Source organism: Mauremys mutica, chromosome 12 (assembly GCF_020497125.1).
Source record: "Mauremys mutica isolate MM-2020 ecotype Southern chromosome 12, ASM2049712v1, whole genome shotgun sequence".
Lineage (NCBI taxonomy): Eukaryota > Metazoa > Chordata > Testudines > Geoemydidae > Mauremys > Mauremys mutica.
The window spans coordinates 34,415,449-34,440,236 of NC_059083.1; the positions used below are offsets into that span (position 1 = coordinate 34,415,449).

Genomic DNA, 24,788 nt, shown 5'->3' on the forward strand with positions numbered 1-24,788 from the left:
AAGCTTATCCTCATATAAATTTGTTAGTCTCCACGGTGCCACAAGGACTCCTCATTGTTTTTGCTGATACAGACTAACACGGCTGCCCTTCTGAAATCAGCTCCTCCTGCAGCTCCAGCTCACACCCCTCCTCTCATCTCTGGGGCTGCAAGAGGGGAGGGGGCAGGGCCTGCAGAGGTCAGAGAGCTCAAAGGTTGGGTAGACAGGAGTCTTCCCAGGTCATAGAGATAAGCCAGAACGCTGGGTAGATGGGAGTGCTCCAGGTCATAGGGGCTAGGAGGACTGTGGCTAGAGAAGCCTGTTTTTCTATTCCCAGTGGGCTGTTTCCCCATGTCTCAGTGGCACTGTCTGACCCAGGATCCCCAGAGTCCTCCTGGCTCATAGAGGACAGTGGCAAACAGGCTGCACAGTCCCTGGGGCAGTGATGAGATTGGCTTCTCCACCTCGCTCAATAAATGCTCTGTATGGATTGACAGTGCAAAGGCTGAGACCCAAAGCAATCTCCAGGGTCACAGAGACTGCGCTGTCTGAGAGCAGACAGGCTGATCTCAGGGTTTACAGTACTATCTTTCCCACCCACCCCAGCTCAGGGACACAGTCTGAGCCGGGTGTCTGGACCCCAGACCTGTAGCCAGGGTCGGATTCTCTCCCTATTGAATGTGGCTGGCGGGAAAGTGAAGATCGGGGCCCTGTCACCAGCATCGATAAATGTCACCTGCCCCCGGTCACAGTCCAGACAAACCCGGATCCTGCTGGGGGCCCGGCTCAGGGGCAGGGGGGTCACAGGGGAGGTGAGAGCCCGGAACTGACCCCACCACCGCCGCACAGCCCAGATCCCCCCCTTAGGGCTACAGTTCATCTCTCCCTTCCTCCTCACAGACTCTCTGGCCACCCCCACTGCCCAGAATAGCCCATCCCCCACCTCCACCTCCCAGCAATGTCTCCCCGAGGTGAATCCCTCACAGCCCAGCACACAGGGATCAGAGTCAAATCTTTCAGGGTTGTCTTGCAGTCGCTGCTGCGTGTCTGCCCATCTCACACTTTTCCAATCCTCAGACAGGATGAGGATGGCATGAGCCGTGTCTGGATCCAGAGTCACGTTCACTGGGAAGAGAGAATCAGAGCATTAGGGGCAGAGCTCAGCCCTGGGGGAGGCTGGGACCATTTCTCACACTCCCCAGCAGCACCGTTTTGGCTGGGACAGGCCTGGATCCCAGGGAGCTGCCTCTGTCCTGGGCACCTGAGTATGAGCAGAGATGTTCCTGCAGTTCTTCAGCCTGTTTGACAGGAGCCACTTTATTGGTTTCTCATTTCCTTGCAGGGGCTTCAGCTCCCCTTGCTGAGGCTGCTCCATTCCCAGCATCAGAGACACAGCCAGGAAGGTGTCAGGAAGGTTTTAGTGAGAAAGGAGCAGAGGAGGCAGGTACCAGCTATAAGCCCCGCAGCAGAAGGAAACTCCCTCCCCTAATGCAGCCTCCACTCCCAGGCCGGGGAACAGAGAGGAAGGTGCAGCAGTGGGGAAGAGCTGCTTAAGAGCAGAGAGTAGGAGGTGGCATTGGGTGGGGGAGCCCCATCCCCAGCCCAGAGAGAAGGGAGGAGCTGACAGCCTCACAGGGAGAGCATCTCCCCAATCCAGGAAGCAGGGAGCAGCTCCAATGGGAGAGCCCAGCCCTGCCAGAGGAAAGGCAGGATGTTGGAGACGAGCTATGGAGACCTCTTGCACCGGGGTAGAGCAGAGGGATGTGTCAGCCCTCAGGGCAGAGAGCTCTGTTCGGGTAATGCTCAGTGCCACTGTTTCAATTCATTTGTTTGGGCATGAACGCAGCACCAAAGTTGGTGTCAGGAGTGTTTGTGTGACTTCAGCCTGGGAGCTCCTCCCTGTTTAATGCATTTATTTATGGGGCTGTGTGTGTCGTGGTCGGTGTCGGTTTGGTCGGTAACTTTAGCTACAATCTCATGAAAATGTTTTCACTGGAATTTTCTCATAATTTAAAGACAATCTCCACCTCCAACCTCACCCTGTCTGTGTGCTCCGATGGGTTCCCCTCTTGGTGTCTCCAGTGCAGACGGCAGAGTGTCTGCCGATGGAAAGAAGAAAAGAGACGAGATTTCAGACTTTCATATTTATAACAGCATCCCCACTCTGAACTCATAGACAGTCTTCATCATGACAGAGAAACAGACAGAGTCCCAGAGACACACTCACATATTTAATATAAACCAATCTGAAACCTTCTCCTGCCTCTCTCATTCAGGTATCTCTCAGCAATGGAACCAGCATCCTTGCTGCCTCACAACCTGCCCAGGACACCATAATCCATAAAACAGATTTACTTTCTCCTCATCAACCCCTCCCACCTTTCAGATTCCAGCTGGTTTGTCTCATTCACTCGCTGCCTTTTGTCGTAACCTAGATCCAGACCATACAAAGACTTTGGCATCAAAGTAACTTTGCCCTTTTCCACTAATTGGATGTTGAAAGTTTGCAAAATCCTGGCTCTAATTGTGAGCTGTTGGGTCTGTTTACACAGAATCACAGATTATTAGGGTTGGAAGGGACCTCAGAAGATCATCTAGTCCAACCCCCTGCTCAAAGCAGGACCAATCCCCACTTCCCTAAATGGCCCCCTCAAGGATTGAGCTTACAACCCTGGGTTTAGCAGGCCAATGCTCAAACCACTGAGCTATCCCTCAGCATCTCTACAGAGAGCAGCATGACTGGCCCTCGTCCTCCATACGCAGAAATAGGAATAATAATAAAATCATTTTATCTACGTGGACATTGAGGCAGGGGGAAGGTTGGCTCCATGGGCCAGATTCACCCCAGTACATTTATACCGACTGACTTGGCTTTGGCCTGGTGAGCAGTTTGCTTGACATAAGGGAAATGTTGTGACCTTCATATCAAGTGATGTGTTCCTAAGTTGCTATGTGGGACAAAAACGTATTTTGACCACACAATATGCTTAGGGAGAACAGATACCCAAAACTTACTGCCCAGGAGTGGAAAGCAAAGTCCTAAAATCCCTGTGCGGAGGAAAGAGTCAAAGTGAGCTACGCATAATTAGCGGTAATAAACTGATGAGAAAAGAGAATAACGTGAAAATATCTTGGAGCGCAAAGTCCTACCAATAAAAAAGTTCATGCATGTGAATTGTATGAGTTATATAAGATATGAATATTAAATAACACTCAAAGGTGACTGGAAAAGAACTAATAAATATGTAATTTGGATGCGTATAATATGTCAGACATTGTAAGGGATAGTCAGAGCTTCATAGGAGAAATCCCCTGTGACCTGCCTATGCCCCAGGAGAAGGGAACTGGACAACACTTCTTTCTATAGGCGATGGCAAGCAGCAAATATCCCAATGGCTGGTGATGAGGCAGTAGATGGGGAGGGCTCTGAGTTATAGAGAATTCTTTGCCAGGTGTCTGGCTGTTGGGTCTTGCCAAAATGCTCAGTGTCCAACTGACCAGCACATTTGGGGCTGGGAAGGAATTTTTCCCCACGTCAGATTGGCAGTGTGCTGGGGGGTTTTCACTTTCCTCTGCAGTATGAAGCATGGTTCGTTAGCAGATATTAACCTAGAATAAATGGTGCATTCTCTGTATCTTGAAGTTGTTAAACCATGATCTGAGGACTTCAGTAACTCAGCCAAAGGTTAGGGGTCAATTGCAGGAGTGGGTGGGCGAAGTTCTGAGGCTTGCAATGAACAGAAGGTCAGACTAGATGATCATGATGGTCCCTTCTAGCCTTAAAGTCTATGAGTAATTTCTTACTTTAACAGTAATTGTAATTGCTAGGCATACTTTTGATAGAAATAAAGGTTTGAATTAATCAACCTGAGTGTCTTGCACCCCAACGGTGTGGCATTCTCACCCAACAATTAAATAGACCCATCATCTAATTATGAACCAATTGGCCAGACCCATTCTCCTCCCCGAGTCTCAGAGGCTCATCCCAATTTCCCCTCCTAGATCCCTTCTTGGTACCTTTGAAATTCCTCAGAGTCTCCATTACAGCAATAGTCTTCTGGGAGAAACCACTGAGTCTCACTTCCAGTTCAGGAGAAATCTCCACTGCTTGCTGGAACGTCCCCTTCTCACACCTAGGCAGAAACAATGTCACATGGTTTTATTTCATGTAGTGACTCATAAGTTCTGACTATTGAGTTGCAGCTGTAATGGGCCTGGAGTTACAATTCATCTACATCTCCCAGCCTCAGAGCAGGTGCAACACAGCCCATGGCTTTGAAACATTCCCACTTAAGGTCCCATTAATATTCTTCAACTCTCGCCTGGAGAGACCAGCTCTGGAGATAAGAGGGGAATTGAGTCTCCAGGGTGAATTTACTCTTTGGCCTCCATGCTCTGAGGGACATGAGGTTCCCATGCAAAGTGCTGTAGAAATCTGTCCGCTAGGAACTAGAGTGAGACATAAGAACATAAGAACATAAGAAAGGCCGTACCGGGTCAGACCAAAGGTCCATCTAGCCCAGTATCTGTCTACCGACAGTGGCCAATGCCAGGTGCCCCTGAGGGAGTGAACCTAAAAGGCAACGATCAAGTGAGCTCTCTCCTGCCATCCATCTCCATCCTCTGACGAACAGAGGCTAGGGACACCATTCTTACCCATCCTGGCTAATAGCCATTTATGGACTTAGCCACCATGAATTTATCCAGTCCCCTTTTAAACATTGTTATAGTCCTAGCCTTCACAACCTCCTCAGGTAAGGAGTTCCACAAGTTGACTGTGCGCTGCGTGAAGAAGAACTTCCTTTTATTTGTTTTAAACCTGCTGCCTATTAATTTCATTTGGTGACCCCTAGTTCTTGTATTATGGGAATAAGTAAATAACTTTTCCTTATCCACTTTCTCAACATCACTCATGATTTTATATACCTCTATCATGTCCCCCCTTAGTCTTCTCTTTTCCAAACTGAAGAGTCCTAGCCTCTTTAATCTTTCCTCATATGGGACCCTCTCTAAACCCCTAATCATTTTAGTTGCTCTTTTCTGAACCTTTTCTAGTGCTAGAATATCTTTTTTGAGGTGAGGAGACCACATCTGTACACAGTATTCGAGATGTGGGCGTACCATGGATTTATATAAGGGCAATAATATATTCTCAGTCTTATTCTCTATCCCCTTTTTAATGATTCCTAACATCCTGTTTGCTTTTTTGACCGCCTCTGCACACTGCGTGGACATCTTCAGAGAACTATCCACGATAACTCCAAGATCTTTTTTCCTGACTCGTTGTAGCTAAATTAGCCCCCATCATGTTGTATGTATAGTTGGGGTTATTTTTTCCCATGTGCATTACTTTACATTTATCCACATTAAATTTCATTTGCCATTTTGTTGCCCAATCACTTAGTTTTGTGAGATCTTTTTGAAGTTCTTCACAATCTGCTTTGGTCTTAACTATCTTGAGTAGTTTAGTATCATCTGCAAACTTTGCCACCTCACTGTTTACCCCTTTCTCCAACTCCCCTCTCCCCAGCTCATTCCATACAGATATCAGGAGGGAAAGTTTCTTGACCACTGCAGCCCTGGGCTGAATGGTGACCAGTGCCCCAGCAGTGACAGGCCCATAGTCCATCCCCACAATTCTGAGGCAGCCAGTCCCCCAGGGATGTGACATTTCTAGGAAATATGACCTTTCCCCACACATTTGCTTGTAGAGCCCTGCGGACATGCACCTCTAACCAGCTCCAAGCTCTTTCCCAGGGTTGTGAAGTGTGAGGGGGAGTGAGAGAGAGTCACGTACCTGCTCAAGATGCTTCTGACATCCTAGAGGAGAGAGAGAAAAGAATCTCAGTCCCATCTGACACACACACGGGATCCTAGGGAAGGGATTTAGCAAGTACGAGCAAAAGAGCCCCTTCCCTGACCCAGAGCCATGAATTCGCTGAGCTAATGGTGCTTTTCCATCTCTAATATCTCTGTTCTCTGTAACTCTGTAAAGAACAATAGTCACTCACATGTCAGGAATGAACACGCCGAGTTACACTGAGATCTCCGACTGCTGGACCCCAATGTTTGTGATTCAGGAGCCCTCCCTTCCCTGTGCGGGGATCTGGGATGTTTCTCACTCAGTCTCACCTGCAGGAATTCACTTGCTGGCTTCTGACACTTCTTCTCCATGTCACTGATCCGCTCACTGAGATGGGAAATCTGCTCGGAGAGTTTACTGACATTTTCATTCTGTATCTTCACAATCTCCTCACCCAGCTTGTCCAGCTGGGCCAGCAGGAGTCGCTCTTGTTCCTCCAGGAACTGCCGCAGTCGCTGAAATTCAGACACAATCTTCTGCCTCTTTGTTTCTGTCTGTTTCTAGAATAAATAAGGACAGGGCTGGTCAGGAACATGGATGAAGCCTGAAGGCCTTTCATACAGTCCTACAAGAGAGAGTTTATTTACAATCCTGAAGACATCGGTGTAGGGACCAAGACATGAGCCGTCAGGCCTAGTGCTCAGAGCTGCAGTTGGAAGCCAGGAACTACCGCCAAAGTCAGAGCTTGAGTCAAAGTTAGGATCTCACCCAGGGCTGAGGATGGAGTCAAGGTCAGGAGTCATGCCAAAGGCTGAGTTAGAATCAGTGTCAGGAGTCACATTAGGGGTCAGGACTGGAGTCGGAGTCAGTCAGCCACATGAAGGGTCAAGATAGCAGTACTGCAGGTCAAACCTGAGCCAGGAACAAAGGCCAGGCCAAGCCAGAGTCAGAGACCAGTCCAGCAGCAGACCAGGAGTTCACTCAGTTGTTTTCACAACTTCCTGTGACTCCTGCTGGTGTAACTCGTGCATCCGAACGTCTGCTCCAATCAGGAGCTTTGTAGGCAGATCCTCTGGTGGGCCAGAGTTCCACTAGCCCCTCCCCTGCTGGCTGTGGAGAGCTGCTGGGTTGTAGTGACCCTCTGGGACCCATAGACTGGGGTTCAAAATCTGCGATCTTTCACATCGTAGCACTGGACTCTACGTTCTCATCACGTGGGAGAGGATTTTCTTACAGCTTCCCATTTGGCCCCAATGTCTCTTAAAGGGATGTCTCCATGTCTGACATGGTTCGGACACTGCGTCTGGTGGCCTCAGAAGGTACATCACACAGCAGCGAGCCTCCAACACTCAGGCTCTTGCAGCTCATGCTACTGCACCAACAACAGCTGTTTAGACATTGGGCCTCTGGCTGGAGCGACTGGGATATAATCAGTGCAGTTTGGGAGAAGTTTTGTGAACGCCACAAGGAATAGTAATTAACTCATTAATTAAAACACATCTTAGATGCTGCGGAAGATGCTGTTGTCTTTCTCCAGGGGGGAGAACATTTGTGATACACACATCTGTGTACACACACACACACAGGGGCAGCTCTACATATTCCGCCGCCCCAAGCAGTCATGCGCGGGAGGCGCCCCGGAGCCCCGGGAGCAGCGGACCTCCCGCGGGCTTGACTGGTGAGGTTGGTCCGGCGGCTGCGGTTGAGCTGCCACAGTCACGCCTGCGGGAGGGCCAGCCGACCCGCGCGACCAGCGCCCCCTCCGCAGTCATGCCTGCGGCAGGTCCGGTCGTCCCGGGGCTCCGGTGGACCTCCCGCAGCCGTGACTGCGGCAGGTCCACCGGCCCAATCTGCCGCCCCTGCCGGCAAGTGCCGCCCCACGCGCGTGCTTGTCGCGCTGTGGTCTGGAGCCGGCCCTGCGCGCGCACACACACACACACACACACACACACAGTATTCCATGATCATGGAGAAACACACACAAGCCCACATTCACCAAGGCCACAGAGAAATCTACCAGCAAACAACCCTTCCATCCCTTCACCTTCCCCAGGTGAAGAACAACAGGCACCTACCAGATGCTCCTGGCTTCTCTTCGTTACAGCCTCTTTAAATCCCAGCAGCTTTTCTCTCTCTTCCCTCAGGGTCTGCAAATGGGCCTGGATTTTTGCCTGACAAGCGGAAATGATTTAATAGGTTTATTTTGAGGCTGTCTGTTTGTAGGGGGTGGTTTTCCACCTAAAATGCAAGATATGTCAGTCTTCCTAGATAGACTAGGTGGGGGAAGGTAACATCTTCTACTGACCCAACTCCTGTTGGTGACAGAGACAAGCCTTCCAGCTTACGCAGAGCTTAGCTCTGGGGAACATACTCTTTCCTAGACCTGAGCTCCGTGTAAGCTTGAAAGCTTGTCGTTCACCCACAGAAGCTGGCCATGAGCAGATATTACTTCACCTACCTTGTCTTTCTAATATCCCGGGACCAACGCAGTTACAACAACATTGTGTGCAACAGTGGGTTCTTCTAGATGTAGAACATCAGAGACACCAAGGAAATGAAACCTTATTTACAGAAACTAGGAGCGTTTTATATTCAGAGTTGAGTTATTACGTCCGCTTTCTCCATTGATTTAAACGGGCAGGAAACTGGTGTCACATGGTGGAGAATTTATAAAGCTGGTTTTGAGCAGATTTCAGAAACAGTGATATCAATCCCAGAAGCCTCTGGGGCAGCCATATAGGCCAGGATGTTCAAAGGAATCCAACTCCATTGACTTTCAGCCCTGTACCCCTGGGAATGGGACGGGTTGGACAGCACTGATCTAAGGCCTAGGGCAAACCCCATTAGATGTGTTGGTTTGTGTTAGGAACAGCTGGGGTTTGCCCTACTGCTGTCCTAGCCCCTTTCCGGGGCAATGGCCTCCGGGTAGCTCCCCCACCGTCCCCAGCAAAGGTACCGGAAGCAGTGGATTCTGAGAGATTTGCATAAGCTGCATTATGAGACTAAAGGAACCACTCTGACTGGTCCTTGCCCACGTACACAACAGAACAGGTCAGACTGGCACCGGTCAGCTCCAGCCTGGGGTTGGTTTTGCTACAATCCAGTGAAATCCCAGTGGTACTTGGCATGGACCTGAGCTGCCTGGAGCCCTTTTGTGTGCGGACTGAAGGTGCTCGGGGTCCCACACAGCGTTTAGCCCAGTGATCTCCTCTAGTGCAGGCCGGCAGCATCTGAGTTTAACCCCTCATGGAGCAACACAGGAGTTCAGAATCCAGTGGGAAACCTCGTCTCCCTGCTGGGCCTGGGACCTTTATCAAGGAGTCTTTTCCTCCTACTGTCCGCACTTCATCACTGCTCAGTGCTGCTGAGGGGGGCAGTGTAGCCTAGCAGTTAGCATGCTGGACGAGGCTTTGGAAAAGCAGGATTTATACCCAGCTCTGCCATTGACCCACTAAGTGACTTTGGACTAGTCACTTCCCTCACTCTGCCTTGGTTTCTCCTCCCATCCTTTGTCTCTCTTGTCCAATGAGACTGCGAATGGCTCAGGGCAGGGATTGTCCCTCACTGGGTTTTGTGCAGGGCCCCCCACAATCGAGGTCAGATCTCAGCTGGGGGCTGTAGGGGCTGCTGGGATGCCAATAACAATAATAAACACTGTGATCCAATCAGTAATAACAGACACAGCTTGTAACTCCCACTTCTCCAGCCTGAAGGCAGCACTCCCACATAGACTGGCCTGCAGCTCTTGTGAGTCAAACCTCACTGGTCATTTAACAACTTCCACTCTGTAGGAGGCTCCCAGAGTTCACTGGTGGGAGCTGGGTTTGAAAAGATTCAGCTGCTCGGATAAAACTTTCCCACATCAGACAATTTTTAAATCGCTCTGTTGCCTTTCTTGCCAGGCTGGAGTATCATTAATTTGTACAGCCTCTTTCATGCAATGAAAGCTACACACAGCTGAATGACACAGTTGCACCTGTCTCGGGCAACTTGTGATGCCAGTAACCTGTAATTAAAAGCCTAAGTTATTACCCATTAGACTGGACAGTAACTCGGTACCTTGTACTCCTGGGCAGCTTCCTCTATGGGAACCACCGTGTGAGTGCGGTGAGCCCAGGATCTGTCACACACCACACAGATGGGGGTTTGATCCTCTTCACAGAACAGTTTCAGAGCCTCCTGGTGTCTTTCACACACCCCTTCCCCTCCGGCCCCCTTTGCTGCCTGTGAACTCAGCCGTTTGGTGATTTCTACAACGTTTGCCAGCTGCCTGTTGGGCCTGAGGTTTCTCTGTTGCACAGTTTCTCTGCACTGAGGGCAGGAGGCGGCTGTATCGGATCCCTCCCAGCACTGGCTGATGCAGGCTCGGCAGAAATTGTGCCCACACTCCAGAGTGACAGGTTCTGTGAAATACTCCAGACAGAGGGGACATGTAGCTTCCTCCTGGAGACTTTCCACAGGGTTCTCTGCAGCCATGGCCCCCTCTGGGCAGTGGAACAGGGTAACAATGTATGTTTCAATTTTCTGAGTTCACACTATGCCCCACCTGCAGCAACACATGGGTGTTTCCCTTCCTGGAACTGACTCGTGCTGTTGGTTAAGCAGGAATAAGCCCGTTGTGAATTTCAGCCCTGGAGGCTTTAGTGAAAAAAATACCACTAGGGCTCTGGTCCTGCAATCAGCTCTTTAGCTTGTGTGGCGGGTCAGTGGGATTTGACTGGGGCATCCCTGTCCCCCTGTGATGCTGAGTCTGCAGAAGCAGGGAAAAGATCTTAATCTTTATCTAAAAAGATAAAGGAAAATGTTTGTTTTTATATTTAGGTTCTTAGACCTTAGCTGGAGAACTCAGGCCAGAAAACAAACGGTTTCTTTGGTTTCTGAGTGATGAAGTTTCACTCTGGTCACGTTCTCAACCTTTTCTACTACGCCATGAGCCCAAGAAGCTTCCCATTTTATTCAAATGAGAGCTGAGATTCTCATGGCATCACAGGATTCCAGGAGCTGGGGATTTAGAAAACACACCGGGTACTGAAAGACTTGAGTTGAAATCATGAGTTTGTGGCAGCCCCAGCGTGATTTGATGTGGAAAAGAAACAGCTGCACTTCTGACTATTGAAGGGCCTTGTCTGCCTCCCATCCCTGTACCATGTGTTTAGCCTCACAACATTGCTACGAGGTGGTGAAGTGCTGTGACCCCATTTTAAAGAGGAGAACACCCAGCGCAGAGCAGAGAAGTGGCTGCCTGAAGCCACACAGGAAGACTCTTACAGAGCAGAGAATTGAATCTGGGTCTTCCAAGTGAAGAGTTAAACCACCAGACCAGACTTTTTGTCTGCATTAGGAGCCTGGGAAAGGAGGTGTCATGGTGTATGCAAACCCCATCCCCTTTTGGGGCAGGGCAGGGTTGTGATACTACCCCTGTTACAATCTACCCAACTATCCCTAGGCTGAGAGCTGCATGACCCAGTGGCCGGGGGGTGACTGCCAGCCGGGATAAGGGGCCCTGAGCCCTCCCTGCTCCCCCGGGTCCCGGTCCAAGGCCCAGTCAGTGGTGAGTGTGGTCGCCCCCCAGTCAGCAGGGGTCCTACCACAGCATGCTGACCTTCCTCGGGTGGGAGATAGCACTCGCACCACCTCCCTGGGCCACTTCCTACCGTGTCCCCTGAAACCGGGGTCTGTACGTCATTGGGGTCTCCAAGATCTTCAGTGAGGGTCGCTCCCTAGGCTTCCGAGTCCACTCCTGGGCAGGATCTTCCGCCACCATGTCCTCCCTCCTCGGGGGTCAGCCTCGAATGAGCTGGGCTGCTCCCTTTTATACTGAGGCACCACTTGGTACATACCCAGCATGGTCTGAGGGGCGCGACTTCCACCATCCATAGCGTTGGGTTAACTCTTTCTTGCCTAGCGTGGGCTATGCACAGCCCATCACAGGAGGATAAAGACAAAGATACATGCAGGGAAAATACATCAGTAAAGTTTATCTAATAAACCTCTGACTGACCCTCCCACAATCACTGGGCCAGCCCTGTGCAGAGTCGGGTGATCACAGTGGACAGGAATCGACTACGTGGTGAGATTGAAAACAGAGTATTTTCTCAGGCCTGATCTACAATGCTCAGCCTGCCTTTGAACGCAGTCACGTTCTGTGTTCAGGGCCCAGCTGACCACAGCCCTTCCCCTCTCCTGGTCTGTTTGTGTTCCCTAGAGAAACTTCTCCACCTGTGACCGCTGCTTCTAATCAGACCCCTTGGGAGGAAGAGATGAGAAACGGAGAAACAAACATCTCTCCCTCATCCACAATCTCTGCCAGTCCCTGCTCCTGGTCTGGTGGGGAAATACACTAAAAAAGAGTCTGTTTGGATTCTGAGCTGGTGAAGGTGCTTCCTCCCCAGCAGCTCCCACAGCTGGTTGGCTCAGGTTTAATAAGCCAAATTGCACCTATGTGGGAAGTGGCTGAAAGTCCATATGTGTTGCTCAGGGGCCGGGTTGGTCCATAGTGAGGCAGGTCTCCCCGTCACACACAAACATAACCAGCAACTTCTGTGCTGACTGGCTCCTTTCTCATCAGTCTCAGGGGAGAAACCAAGGGCTCAATGGAGTGGGGAGCTCCTCTTTCCCCCAGGCAGGGTTGTATAATTTTTGGTGATGCCCACAATAGGTCCATTTCCCCCCCCCCACCCCACCTGCCTAAGGCTCTGGGAGGGAGTTTGGGTGTGGGAGGGGTGGAGGCTCTGGGAGGGAGTTTGGGTACTAGGTGCGGGCCCTGGGCTGGGGATTGGGATGCAAAAGAAGGTGCATGAGGGGGATTGGGGTGCTGGGTGTGGGAGGGGGATTGGGGTCCTGAGTGCAGGCTCTGAGCGGGGGTTTGGGGTGCTGGTGTAGGCTCTGGGCTGGGGCAGGGGATTGGGATGCAGGAGGGGGCTTGGGGTGCTAGCTACTGGGTGTGGGCTCTGAGGTCTTGGCTACACTTGCAGATTTGCAGTGCTGCAGCAGGGTGTGAAAAAACACCCCCTTCAGCGCTGCAAGTTGCGGCGCTGCAAAGCGCCAGTGTGATCAGAGCCCCAGCGCTGGGAGCGCGGGTCCCAGCGCTGTACGTTAATCTCCATGAGGAGGTGGAGTACGGACAGTGCTGGGAGAGCTCTCTCCCAGCGCTGGCACTCTGACCACACTCGCGCTTCAAAGCGCTGCCGCGGGAGTGCTCCCGCAGCAGCGCTGTGCAGCGCTAAGTGTAGCCATAGCCTGGGAGGGAGTTTGGGTGCTGGGTGAAGGCTCTGGGAGGGGGTTTGGAGTGCTGGGTGTAGGCTCTGGACTGGGGAAGGTGATTGGGGTGCAGGAGGGGGTTTGGGGTGCTGGCTTCTGGGTGTGGGCTCTGGGAGGGAGTTTGGGTGCTGGGTTTGGGCTCTGGGCTGGGACAGAGAGTTGGGGTGTGGGAAGGGACGTGGGGCTGGGCCATGGATGAGGAGTTTTGGGTGCAGCAGGCAGGCTGCCCCAGGGCTGAGGGCTAGAGAGGACTCCCCACAGCCCTCTCCCTGCCAGCAGCAGGGAGCTCTAGGGGAGCGGTCCCCCTCAACTCGCCTCCTGACACTACACTCACACAATCCCCTCCCACCACAGACTGCTGCTCAGGAGGTCCAGCCAGGATAAGCCCCCCCCCCCCCCCCACACCCGGAGTCAACTTGAAGTTACCTGCCATGGGGGTGGGGCTGCCATGCACCTCCTCTTTCCACAGGTGTAGCAGCCACATCCGCCTGTCCCTGGCGCTGCTCCCTTGTAGCCAGCAGCAGAGGTGGCTGGCCGGGGAGCGCAGCGTGGAGCTGCAGGGGGCAACCGCCCACTGCCCGGGGCAGGCAGTGATGCTCGCGGGAGGTGCGCAGGGATGGAAGGCGGGGCTGGGAGAGAGACCTGGCCCCGAACGATGGTGAAGCCACCCCGCCCCCAGCCCTGAATTTGCTGGAGCCCAGGCACCACGGGCCCATACACACCTCTGCCCTGATATAACGCAACCTGATATAACATGAATTTGAATATAACGCGGTAAAGCAGCGCTACGGGGGGGGCAGGGCTGTGTGCACCGGCGGATGAAAGCAAGTTTGATATAACGTGGTTTCACCTACAACACGGTAAGATTTTTTGGCTCCCCAGGACAGCGTTATTATCGGTGTAGAGGTGTAACTCGTCACCCCTGCCCCCAGGTCAGGCTGGGGCCTTTTAGCTGAGGGCAGCAGATTGTGCATCTGGGAGCCTGGAAGAAGCAACCTGAGATAGGAAGAGGAAATTCAAGTGTGGTGGGGAAACCGTGATAGCTAGAGAAGCTGCTGGGGATGTAGACTGAGGTGAGTAACGCAGATCCACAGCTGTGACTGCCCCAGCCCAGCTGTTCCCTGGCTGCTGCTGGCTGAAGGATTTTCCTTAAGGGGAAGGAAATCACTGCTGCTCTGTTGCTGCTGAATGTATTTCTTCAGATTTGTAGTGATCCATCAAACACATTCACCCTGCTGCTGGCTCAGGTACGTAGGTTTTTCTTTCCATACCTCAAAGCAGAGCAGAGTTATAATAGTAAAAAAAAATCATAGATGGCAGGATACAATATCAGAGGCGGTAGCCGTGTTAGTCTGGTTCTGTAAAAGCAGCAAAGAATCCTGTGGCACCTTATAGACTAACAGACGTTTTGCAGCATGAGCTTTCGTGGGTGAATACCCACTTCTTCGGATGCAAGACATCTTGCATCCGAAGAAGTGGGTATTCACCCACGAAAGCTCATGCTGCAAAACGTCTGTTAGTCTATAAGGTGCCACAGGATTCTTTGCTGCTTTTACAGGATACAATATATAACTCCTCTGACTGTAGGAAGCAGAGTGCCCAGCTGGTTAGAGAGGGACATTCAGCCCTGGTCTTCCCAACAAAATTACTTTGGTATAACTACATCGATCAGGGATGTGGATTATTCATTGAAGTCATATTGACTAAAGTGCTGGCACAGACAGCGCTATGTCGGCAGGAGAGCTTCTCCCACTGGCATAGCTACCTTCTCATGGAAATGGAGTCATGAGGCCGACGGGTTAGAGCGTCTTCCCCAGAAGTGCCACAGCAGCGCAGTGTAATTTTGTAAATTTGTAGCGTAGAGCAACTGCCCTGAGATAGGCAGTTGGGGATGGCCCCTTTGCACCTTTCTGAGTAAATGTTGATGGTTGTCGGATCTTATGTCCCTCCACAAATGTAGGCTAAAGATTAATACAAAGTCTAGGTGAAATGTTACTCTTTATTTAGCTTCTTTAATCAGGTGGATTTTTACACATACACAAAACTGGAGCCCAGCTGTGGGACTTGTCACTAAAATTTCACTGCAACATTGATCAGTATCATGAAATAGCTACATAGAACCACAACTCTGCATGGAGCTTTACAGGATTGATGCTGCAGTGATCAATCCACTGGGGAACCCACTAAATCAACCCCTGGTCACTCTACCAGAATGAGATAAGTCAGGGGAGTCGACGAGAGAGTTTCTCCTGTCGGCCCAGTGCAGCATGGACCCCGTGCGGTAAGCAGATCTAAGCTACTTCAACTTGAGTTACACAACTAACATAACTCAACTTGCATAGCTTAGACTGACTTTTCCTTGTAATGTAGACCTGCCCTCCCCCTCCCCCTTGTCTCCATCCCCCATGACCCACAGATTGCTGGATTCTGCTGCTCGCCCAGAACAAGTGGGCATTCTGACACCTCCTTCAGATCATTGCTTGAAACACTCCTCTGCTAGGATGTCTACAAAAAAACCTTTGCAGTGGTGAGGCAGCTGGTGTGCTGAAAGCATGGCTGATCGTGCTCCCCAGGGCTGTCTCCTTGTGCATAGGCGGCAGGTTTGTATAATTTTTGGTGGGGCCCAAAACGGTGGTGCCCCCCCGCTCCCGCCCTGTAAGCCGATATAAAATGAAGCTACAACGCGTCAGCGCCACAAGATTACAAGGGTCAATTAAAAAGTGGAAAGTCAGAAGCAGCACTTGCCTACTTCAATATACAGTATTATATTTTGTTGCACCTGTTGTGATGAAGTGGGAATGTTCTTAATATTTTCTCTGAATACTGTTGTGGGTGCCTCAGTTTCCCCTGCAAGATGCCAACTGAAGGTGTTTGGGGACAAAGAGATCAGGTGGCCTCCTTGTCCGGAAGAGACACAGAGGCCAGAGGAGGGAGTGTCAGTTTGGAGCTGGCTGGGGAAATGGGGAGAGACTCAAAACTTGGTTCTGGGCTCCCCACCCCGCAAGATGGACCTGACAGAGGGGTTCTGTTTTCTGTACCAACAAGCTCTGTTTAAACTGTGTTCCCGTCATCTAATAACCTTCTGTTTTACTGTCTGGCTGAGAGTCACATCTGACTGTGGAATTGGGGTGCAGGGACCTCTGGCTGCCCCAGGACCCTGCCTGGGCGGACTCACTGCGGAAAGTGCATGATGTGGAAGGGCATGCTGAATGCTCTGAGGTCAGACCCAGGAAGGTGTAAGCTTCTTGCCCTGGAGACAGTCTGCTCAGAGAGGAGGCTCCCCCAGAGTCCTGACTGGCTTTGAAGGAGTGGTTCCAGAGCATCCCAGCATCCCCTTCCACCCCATGCACTTCCCAGAAGTCCGCACAGGCACTAACACTCCCTCCTCTGGCCTTTGTCAAGAAGGCTAACAGCATTTTGGGCTGTATAAGTAGGGGCATTGCCAGCAGATCGAGGGACATGATCATTCTCCTCTATTCAACATTGGTGAGGCCTCATCTAGAGTACTACGTGCCGTTTTGGGCCCCACATTGCAAGAAGGATGTGGAAAAAATTGGAAAATCCAGTGGAGGGCAACAAAAATGATTAGGGGGCTGGAGCACATGACTTCTGAGGAGAGGCTGAGGGAACTGGGATGGTTTAGTCTGCAGAAGAGAAGAATGAGGGAAGATTTGATAGCTGCTTTCAACTACCTGATAGGGGGTTACAAAGAGGATGGATCTAGACTGTTCTCAGTGGTAGCAGAGGACAGAACAAGGAGTAATGGTCTCAAGTTGCAGTGGGGAGGTTTAGGTTGGATATTAAGAAAAACTTTTTCACTAGGAGGGTGGTGAAACACTGGAATGGGTTACTGGAATAGGTTACCTAGGGAGGTGGTGGAATCTCCTTCCTTAGAGGTTTTTAAGGCCCGGCTTGACAAAGCCGTGGCTGGGATGATTTAGTTGGGAATTGGTCCTGCTTTGAGCATGAGGTTGGACTAGATGACCTCCTGAGGCCCCTTCCAACCCTGATATTCTATGATACTCTAAACTGACCACCAAATTTAAGTTGCGTGTTTTTCCCGTCAGGTGAGGGACTCTGGGGCAGGGCTGGGGATAAGGAACTTGGGGTGCAGACAGGCTGCCCCAGGGCTAGGGCCAAAGAGGACTCCCCTCCACCCTCCCTGGCAGCAGCAAGCTCCAGGGGAGGGACCCCTCCTCTCCCCCGCAGTTCACTGCACATGCTCCTAGGTCCCTCTCGGTCCAGAAAGCCCACTCAGCTCCCCTATGGTGGGTACCGAGGGGGGAGGTTGCCATCACGTGTGGCCTCCCCTGCTGCCACTGGGGATGGGGCTGCCCCTTGCCCAGCATGGTGCAGGAGTGGGGACTGCAGGGTGGTAGCTGGGGAGGGGCACAGTATCACAAAATTCACCTAAGCCCCAGCTGCACAGGTCTAGGAAGCTCCCCTCCCCAGTGGTGTAGCCAGGTTCTAACATCAGGGGGATCGAACACGTAAAAAAAGATGCCAGCCAACATATCCAATTACTAATCAGGCTATAACAGGCTGCCCTGGACCCCATCACCCCTTGAAGCACAAGGTAGGGGTAGGCACCACCATGTTGTGCAACAAACACTTGACAACATTACTGGACTTAGTGATGGACAATGTGGGCAGGTGGGTATTATGTCATTCAATCATTCAACCCATAAAATTGCACACATTTTGCCTCAGTGAAATTAAATATCCAGAGAATTACTGGGCCTGTGATGATGACCAGGGCTTGCTCACCTGTGGCTTCCTGCTCCCTGTGCTGTGGAGGCACAGCCAGGCAGGTCTGCATCTGTAAGCAGGCACCCTGCCTCAGGTGCAGCTCCCGTGGGCCCTGATAGCCAATAGACTGGGAGCCTCCCAGCCAATGGAATGGGCTGGGCTGGGCTGGGGGGCGGAAGGCAAAGGGGGAGATTGTAGGGAGCTTTGGAGGAGGGGAGGCAGTGGGGGAGGGGAGTGGGCTGGCACAAAGGGGAGGGCTCTCTGGAGAGGAGTGACAGGGGTCATTGGGAGTCTCTCGAGGGGGCTGTGGGTGGTGTGGGGCTCTGTGGGGCCGGGGGCTGTGTTGGCCCGAGCCAGCCGCACCCTGGGTCTGCCCGGCGGGGGGGTGTTGCTATAGTCCCCTCAGGAAGCTCCCCCCATCCTGTGTATTTTATACCAGCCCCGGGGCGCCCATTGCTGCTCCTTTCCCCGCCCACAGGCTCCATCTGTCTGTCCCCACAACCTCCCAGCTGTGTCCGTCTGTCTGTCCTCACTACCCCCCTGGTTGTGTCCTGGTGTGTGTCTGTCCCACAACCCCCTGGCTGTGTCCTTGTGTCTGTCTGTCCCACAACCCCCCAGCTGTGTCTGGCTGGCTGTCCCCACCACCCGACTGTGTCTGTCTGTCCTCACCACCCCCAGCTGTGTCTGTCTGTCCCCACCAATGCCCCCCCAGCTGTGTCTTTGTGTCTGTCTGTCCCCACCACCCCTGGCTTTGTGTGTCAGTGCCACAACCCCCCTGGCTGTGTGTCCTTATGTCTGTCTGTCCCACAACCCCCGGCTGTGTCTGTCTGTCCCCACCACCCCAGCAGTGTCTGTCTGTCCCACAACCCCCCAGCTGTGTCTGTTTGTCCCCACCAACGCCCCCCCGGCTGTGTCTTTGTGTCTGTCTGTCCCCCCCACCCTCGGGGGTGTGTGTGTCTGTGCCACAACCACCCTGGCTGTGGTCTTTTTGCTGTCGGTCCCACATACCCTGGCTGTGTCTGTCTGTCCCCCCCTCCCGGTGTGTCTGTCTGTCCCACAACCCCCCGGCTGTGTTCTTGTGTCTGTCTGTCCCCACCACCCCCTGGCTGTGTCTGTCTGTCCCACAACCCCCCGGCTGTGTTCTTGTGTCTGTCTGTCCCCACCATCCCCGGCTGTGTCTGTCTGTCCCCACCACCCCCAGCTGTGTCTGTCTGTCCCACAACCCCCGCGCTGTGTCTGTTTGTCCCCACCAACGCCCCCCCCCCCCGGCTGTGTCTTTGTGTCTGTCTGTCCCCACCACCCCCGGCTGTGTGTGTGTCTGTGCCACAACCCCCTGGCTGTGTCCTTGTGTCTGTCTGTCCCACAACCCCCCGCTGTGTCTGGCTGGCTGTCCCCACCACCCCGACTGTGTCTGTCTGTCCCCACCACCCCCCAGCTGTGTCCGTCTGTCCCCACCAACGCCCCCCCCCCAGCTATGTCTTTGTGTCTGTCTGTCCCCACCACCCCCGGCTGTGTGTGTCTGTGCCACAACCCCCCTGGCGGTGTCCTTATGTCTGTCTGTCCCACAACCCCCCAGCTGTGTACGTGTGTCTGGCTGCCCCCACCCCCCCGGCTGTGTCTGTCTGTCCCCCCCCCCCCCGCTGTGTTGTGTCTGTCCCACAACCCCCTGGCTGTGTCTGTTTGTCCCCACCAAAACCCCCCTCCCCGGCTGTGTCTGTGTCTGTGTCTGGCTGCCCCCACAGCTCACCGGCTGAGTCTGTCTGACAGGCACAGACCCTGCTGCTGCTCGGCTCAGGGCTCAGACGCTGCCAGTGGCTCGCTCCCCCTCCCTGCTGTGGAGGCGTGGCCAGGCAGCTCCGGCACCGCCCCCGGCAGCTCCCATTGGCTGGGGTTCCGGGCCAATGGGCTGTGAGCCCAGTCGCTGCTGGGGCCTCTGCCGGGAGCTGTTGCTGCAGTGAGAGCACCGGGTGTTGCGCCGCGGGGACCCCCAAAGCACAGGGCCTGGGGCCCAAACAGTGGTGGAGCTGGGCCCAGCTTTAGGATTATTGGTGGGGCCTGGGCTCCACGGGCCCATAGAAACTCGCCGCCTATGTCCTTGTGTCCTTCTGTTCCCGCCATGTCTGTGTGATGGGCTGTACCCCTGTGTTCGCCCCTTTTACAGGATTATGATAAACGTGGTACAAAGTCTGCCTTGTGAGGTATCATTTGAAATGAAGGTCTGGTCTCCACCACAGAGTTAGGTCAACACAAGGCAGCTTACAGTGCTGCACTGACACAACCAATTTGGGGCGGGGGGTGAATCCCATGTCTGCTTCAAAAGTGACAGCTAGGAAATTAAAGGGATATAGACAAGAAGAATGTTTTATATGTTTTATTGACCTTAAGTAAATGCAAGCTTACAAGGAGCGGAGAGGAAACTTTCATAACCAGACCACATGGCAAAAACATCCAAAGATTTGAAGTGTTGTTCTGAAAGGAACTAAAGTGGAGACACTGTCCATGAATGATGGGGTAGAATTAATATTACAGTCTCACTTTCAGAAACATTGTATAGATCTCCACCTCCCTCTCCCTTTCCTCTTCACTTGTCTTTCATTTCATCCAGCGTTTTCTCTAGCACTTGTTCTCCATCTGTTTAGTTGTCTGAGTCTTCCTAACTCTTGTCTAATCCGCGTCACAGATCATTACAAGGCAGGTGTCCTCTGCTGAATGTATTCCCTCCCCTCTTGGTGCCTCATGAGTTTTTCCCTTCTCAGGGTTGTTTCACCTTCATTCTTCTGATTTTAGCTTCACCCACTTTCCCCAGGCTTCTCCCCTTACTCCTGTTTTAGTTTATCTTCACCTTTTCCCATTTCATTTCTTCTCTCCCTTCTGGTGAAACCTGCCCCATACCTGACTCTCCCCGCCTCACAGCCACCTCTTCTTCATCCAGGTGACATCTCCCCACCCACAACTCCTCAGTGCCTGGGTCTCCCTTCCCCAGGCTCCCTGCTGGTGCAGAGCCTCCAGCTTCTCCCCAAACACTAATTAATTCATTGTGTCCCTGCCACCCCACATCTGCTTGTCCCCAGCCTGACTGTTAATTCTACCCCCAACCCCCCCCATCCCTTCTGCCCCCAGACCCTCCCTCAGTTCTGACCCTGCAGCCCCCACATCTGACTCTCAGGGCCCCTCTGCTCCTCCTGCAGTCCCGGGGGGTCTTCCCACTCCCATCCTGGTGCTGCAGGGAGGGAGGGTGGAGGGGCTTCCAGATGTCATAGAGATCAAAGGTTGGGTGGACAGGAGTCCTCCAAGGGCATAGAGATGAGCAAGAATGCTGGGTAGATGGGAGTGCTTCAGGTCATAGAGACTAGGATGACTGTGGCTAGAGTAGCAACGCACTGTCAACCTCTGGAACTCCTTGCCAGAGAGTGTTGTGAAGGCCAATACTATAATGGGGTTCAAAAGGGAGCTAGCTAGCTAGATTAATGGAAGATAAGTCCATCAATGGCTATTAGGAGACAGGCTTGGGAGACAGGCCAGTCCTCGCTTATAGAAAGCCCTCCAACCTGAAGCAAATACTCACCAGCAACCACACACCAACCCAGGAACCTATCCTTGCAACAAAGCCCGATGCCAACTCTGTCCACATTAGGTGGACAGATTAGGTCAAGTGACACCATCATAGGACCTAATCACATCAACCATACCATCAGAGGCTCGTTCACCTGCACATCTACCAATGTGATATATGCCATCATGTGCCAGCAATGCCCCTCTGCCATGTACATTGGCCAAACTGGACAGTCTCTACACAAAAGAATAAATGGACACAAATCAGACGTCAAGAATTATAACATTCAAAAACCGGTAAGAGAACACTTCAACCTTCCTGGACACTCAATTACAGACCTAAAAGTCGCAATACTCCAACAAAAAAAACTTCAGAAACAGACTCCAACAAGAAACTGCTGAATTGGAATTAATTTGCAAACTGGACACGATTACATTAGGCTTGAATAAAGACTGGGAGTGGATGAGTCATTACTCAAACTGAAAACTATCTCCCCATGCTAATTTTTCCCCTACTGTTACTCATACCTTCTTGTCAACTGTTTGAAATGGGCCACCCTGATTATCATTATGAAAGTTTTTTTTTCTTCTGCTGATAATAGCTCACCTTAATTAATTACTCTTGGAAGAGTTGGTATGGCAACCCCCATTTTTTCATGTTCTGTGTGTGTGTGTATATAATCTTCCTACTGTATTTTCCACTGCATGCATCTGATGAAGTGGGTTTAGCCCACAAAAGCTTATGCCCAAATAAATTTGTTAGTCTCGAAGGTGCCACAAGTACTCCTCGTTCTTTTTGCTGATACAGACTAACACAGCTACCACTCTGAAACTTATATAAATATATATTTCCTAGTAGGCCAAGATTTTTAAAATGCATTATTTCCCAAGGTCGTTATCTCACATTGTCGCCATCCTGGGGAGTTTCTATACTAAACATTTTTATTATATTATAATTAATTTTTACAGAAGAATGGCCATATTGGGTCAGACCAATGGTCCATCTAGCCCAGTATCCTGCCTTCTGACAGTGGATAATGCCAGATGCTTCAAAGGGAATGCATAAAACAGGTAATCATGGAGTGATCCATCCCCTGTTGTCCACTCCCAGCTTCTGGCAAACAGAGGCTAGGGACACTCTGAGCATGGGGTTGCATCCCTGCCCATTCTGGCTAATAGTCATTGGTGGACCTAACCTCCATTAATTTACTAGTTCTGTTTTGAAGCCTGTTATAGTTATGGCCTTCACAACATCCCCCGGCAAAAAGTTCCAAAGGTTGACTGTGCGTTGTGTGAAAAAAAATACTTTCTTTTGTTTGTTTTAAACCTGCTAATTATTAATTTCATTGGGTGACCCCAAGTTCTTGTGTTATGTGAAGGAGTAAATAACACTTCCTTATTTTTTCCTCCACGAGTCAAGATTTTATAGAGCTCTATCATAGCCCGTCTTAGTCATCTCTTTTACATGCTGAAAAGTCCTAGTATTTTTAATCTCTCCTTGTATGGAATCTGCTCCATACCTCTAATAATTTCAGTTGCTCTTCTCTGTACCTTTTCCAACTCCAATATGTCTTTTTTGAGGTGGGGCGACCAGGACTGCACACAGTATTCAAGATATGAACATACCATGGATTTATATAGTAAAAGTGGAGGAGCTTGGTTTACCAGACTGATCAGTAAAGCCAATGCTGACAAAACTATGTGAAAAGGCTGCAAAACACCAATCTTCTGGACTGCATTGACATGCAAAAAGCCTTATAAGCCAGTCATTGTCAAAGCCAATTTTAGAAGTACTTAATGAGGCTGTTAAGAATGCTGGAGACACAACACAGTTTAGGCAGGGATGAAAGTAATTTACAGGATTTACGGGTACTGCCAGAGTCCTGAGGGGGGCGTGGCCTCATCCAGAAGAGGCGTGGCCTCTCAAGATTTAAAGGCCCTGGGGCACCAGCTGTGGCTGGGAGACCCAGGGCCTTTAAATCAACCAGGGGCTCCCAGCTGAAGAGGTGGCTGGGAGCCCCCCAGGGCTCAGGGGCAAATTAAAGGGCCCGGGGCTCTGGCCACCAGGGTGTACCCTGAGCTTTGCGGGGCTGGGGCAGGGATTTAAAGAGCCCAGAGCTCCTGCCGCTGAGGGAAGCCCGGAGCCCTTTAAATCCTGGCCTCAGCAAGAGTCCAAAAGGACTGAATATCTTGGGGAAAAATAAAAGATACACTGGGACTGAAGTTCAAATCAGTCCAACCTGGGAAAACCCACTCGCTTTCCCATGAGCGATCCTTGGCTGTAGTCTTAAAATTACTGCTACCATTATTATTGGCTGTGGAAAGTTTCTACCAAGATGGGACGGATCTAAGTAGTGAGGCTGGTGGACTACTTTTGCTTTTAAGTTCAGAGAAGACAATCACAATTCGCTCTCTTGTAAGTCTATTAATGAAACCACTCGGGTCATTAAACAATGGCATCCAGGCATCTGCTACAACAATAGTTGATCTCTGTCCAGCAATTGAAGCTACATTTGGATCAATCAGAGAGATCCATTGAAAACGTACTGTAAGAAGCAAAGACTTCAGTCCAGAAGTTGACTAATGAAGGCATTTATATTGAATCCTTCAGTGAAGAGGACAAGAAATGTTTGTTAAGCCAGCTGAAAAAGTATGCAGACTTGATTCTTACAAATCTACAACAGCAACCTCTGGATTCTACTCAATCTCTGTGTAGCTTTTACAGATGCCTGTCTTACATGCCCCCTCGCTTGGGCCAAAACTTTGAAAGGTCTCAAATCTGCCTTCTTCCCATTCTACTCCTCTCATGGTACTGCTCTGCTACTTACCCCAATAAAGGAGAACTAACAACTTAAAATGTTCAAAAATTTGAAGTAACACTTAACTTTCAAACTCCTGAACAGCAAATGTAGCTTTTCTTGTCTGCATAGTAAACACTGGCATTTTAACCTGTTTGAATAATCAAAGTGGTGCTTTCCGTGCCTTCTTGGTTACAAAGATTTGAACTGCTTCCTACTGAAGGTCCACAGTCTGGGCCAGCTCATGCTCTATTGAGATGGTTGCAAGGCCGACCAGCCTCTCCTGTGTCATTGTGGAGCGTAGATGGGTTTTTATTAACTTCAGCTTGGAGAAGCTGCGTTCTCCACTGGCAACTGTTACAGGAAGTGTTAGAAGTATGCAAAGAGCAACAAAAGCATTTGGAAAGAGGGTGATCATCTTATTTGTGCACATATATTCCAGAATAGCCTTTGGAGTTGATCCTGCTGAAATGTATCTTGAAAGGGCTTTCAGTTCATCATCTAAATCACTCGCCTCAATATCACACATGTCATCATGTGTCAACACTGTCTCTAGTGCCCTGCATTGCTGGTGTAGGTTTTCTTCAGGTACAGTGAGGAGTTTTGGAATATCATACAACATCCCAAATATACTGCTCTGTTCCTTG

At 51.1% G+C, this 24,788-nt stretch overlaps 1 protein-coding gene across 1 annotated transcript; it reads right to left on the reverse strand.

Moving 5' to 3' along the window:
* On the reverse strand, positions 1-10,337 carry LOC123345281 (zinc finger protein RFP-like). The gene is made up of 7 exons (XM_044982038.1): positions 9,842-10,337; positions 7,858-7,953; positions 6,112-6,342; positions 5,777-5,799; positions 3,997-4,112; positions 2,019-2,078; positions 1-1,104 (listed from the first exon to the last, which is right to left on the reverse strand). Exons 1-7 carry the CDS (start codon positions 10,256-10,258, stop codon positions 587-589), a joined length of 1,461 nt encoding a protein of 486 aa, XP_044837973.1. The 5' UTR covers positions 10,259-10,337; the 3' UTR covers positions 1-586.
* Positions 10,338-24,788: the final 14,451 nt, after the last annotated feature.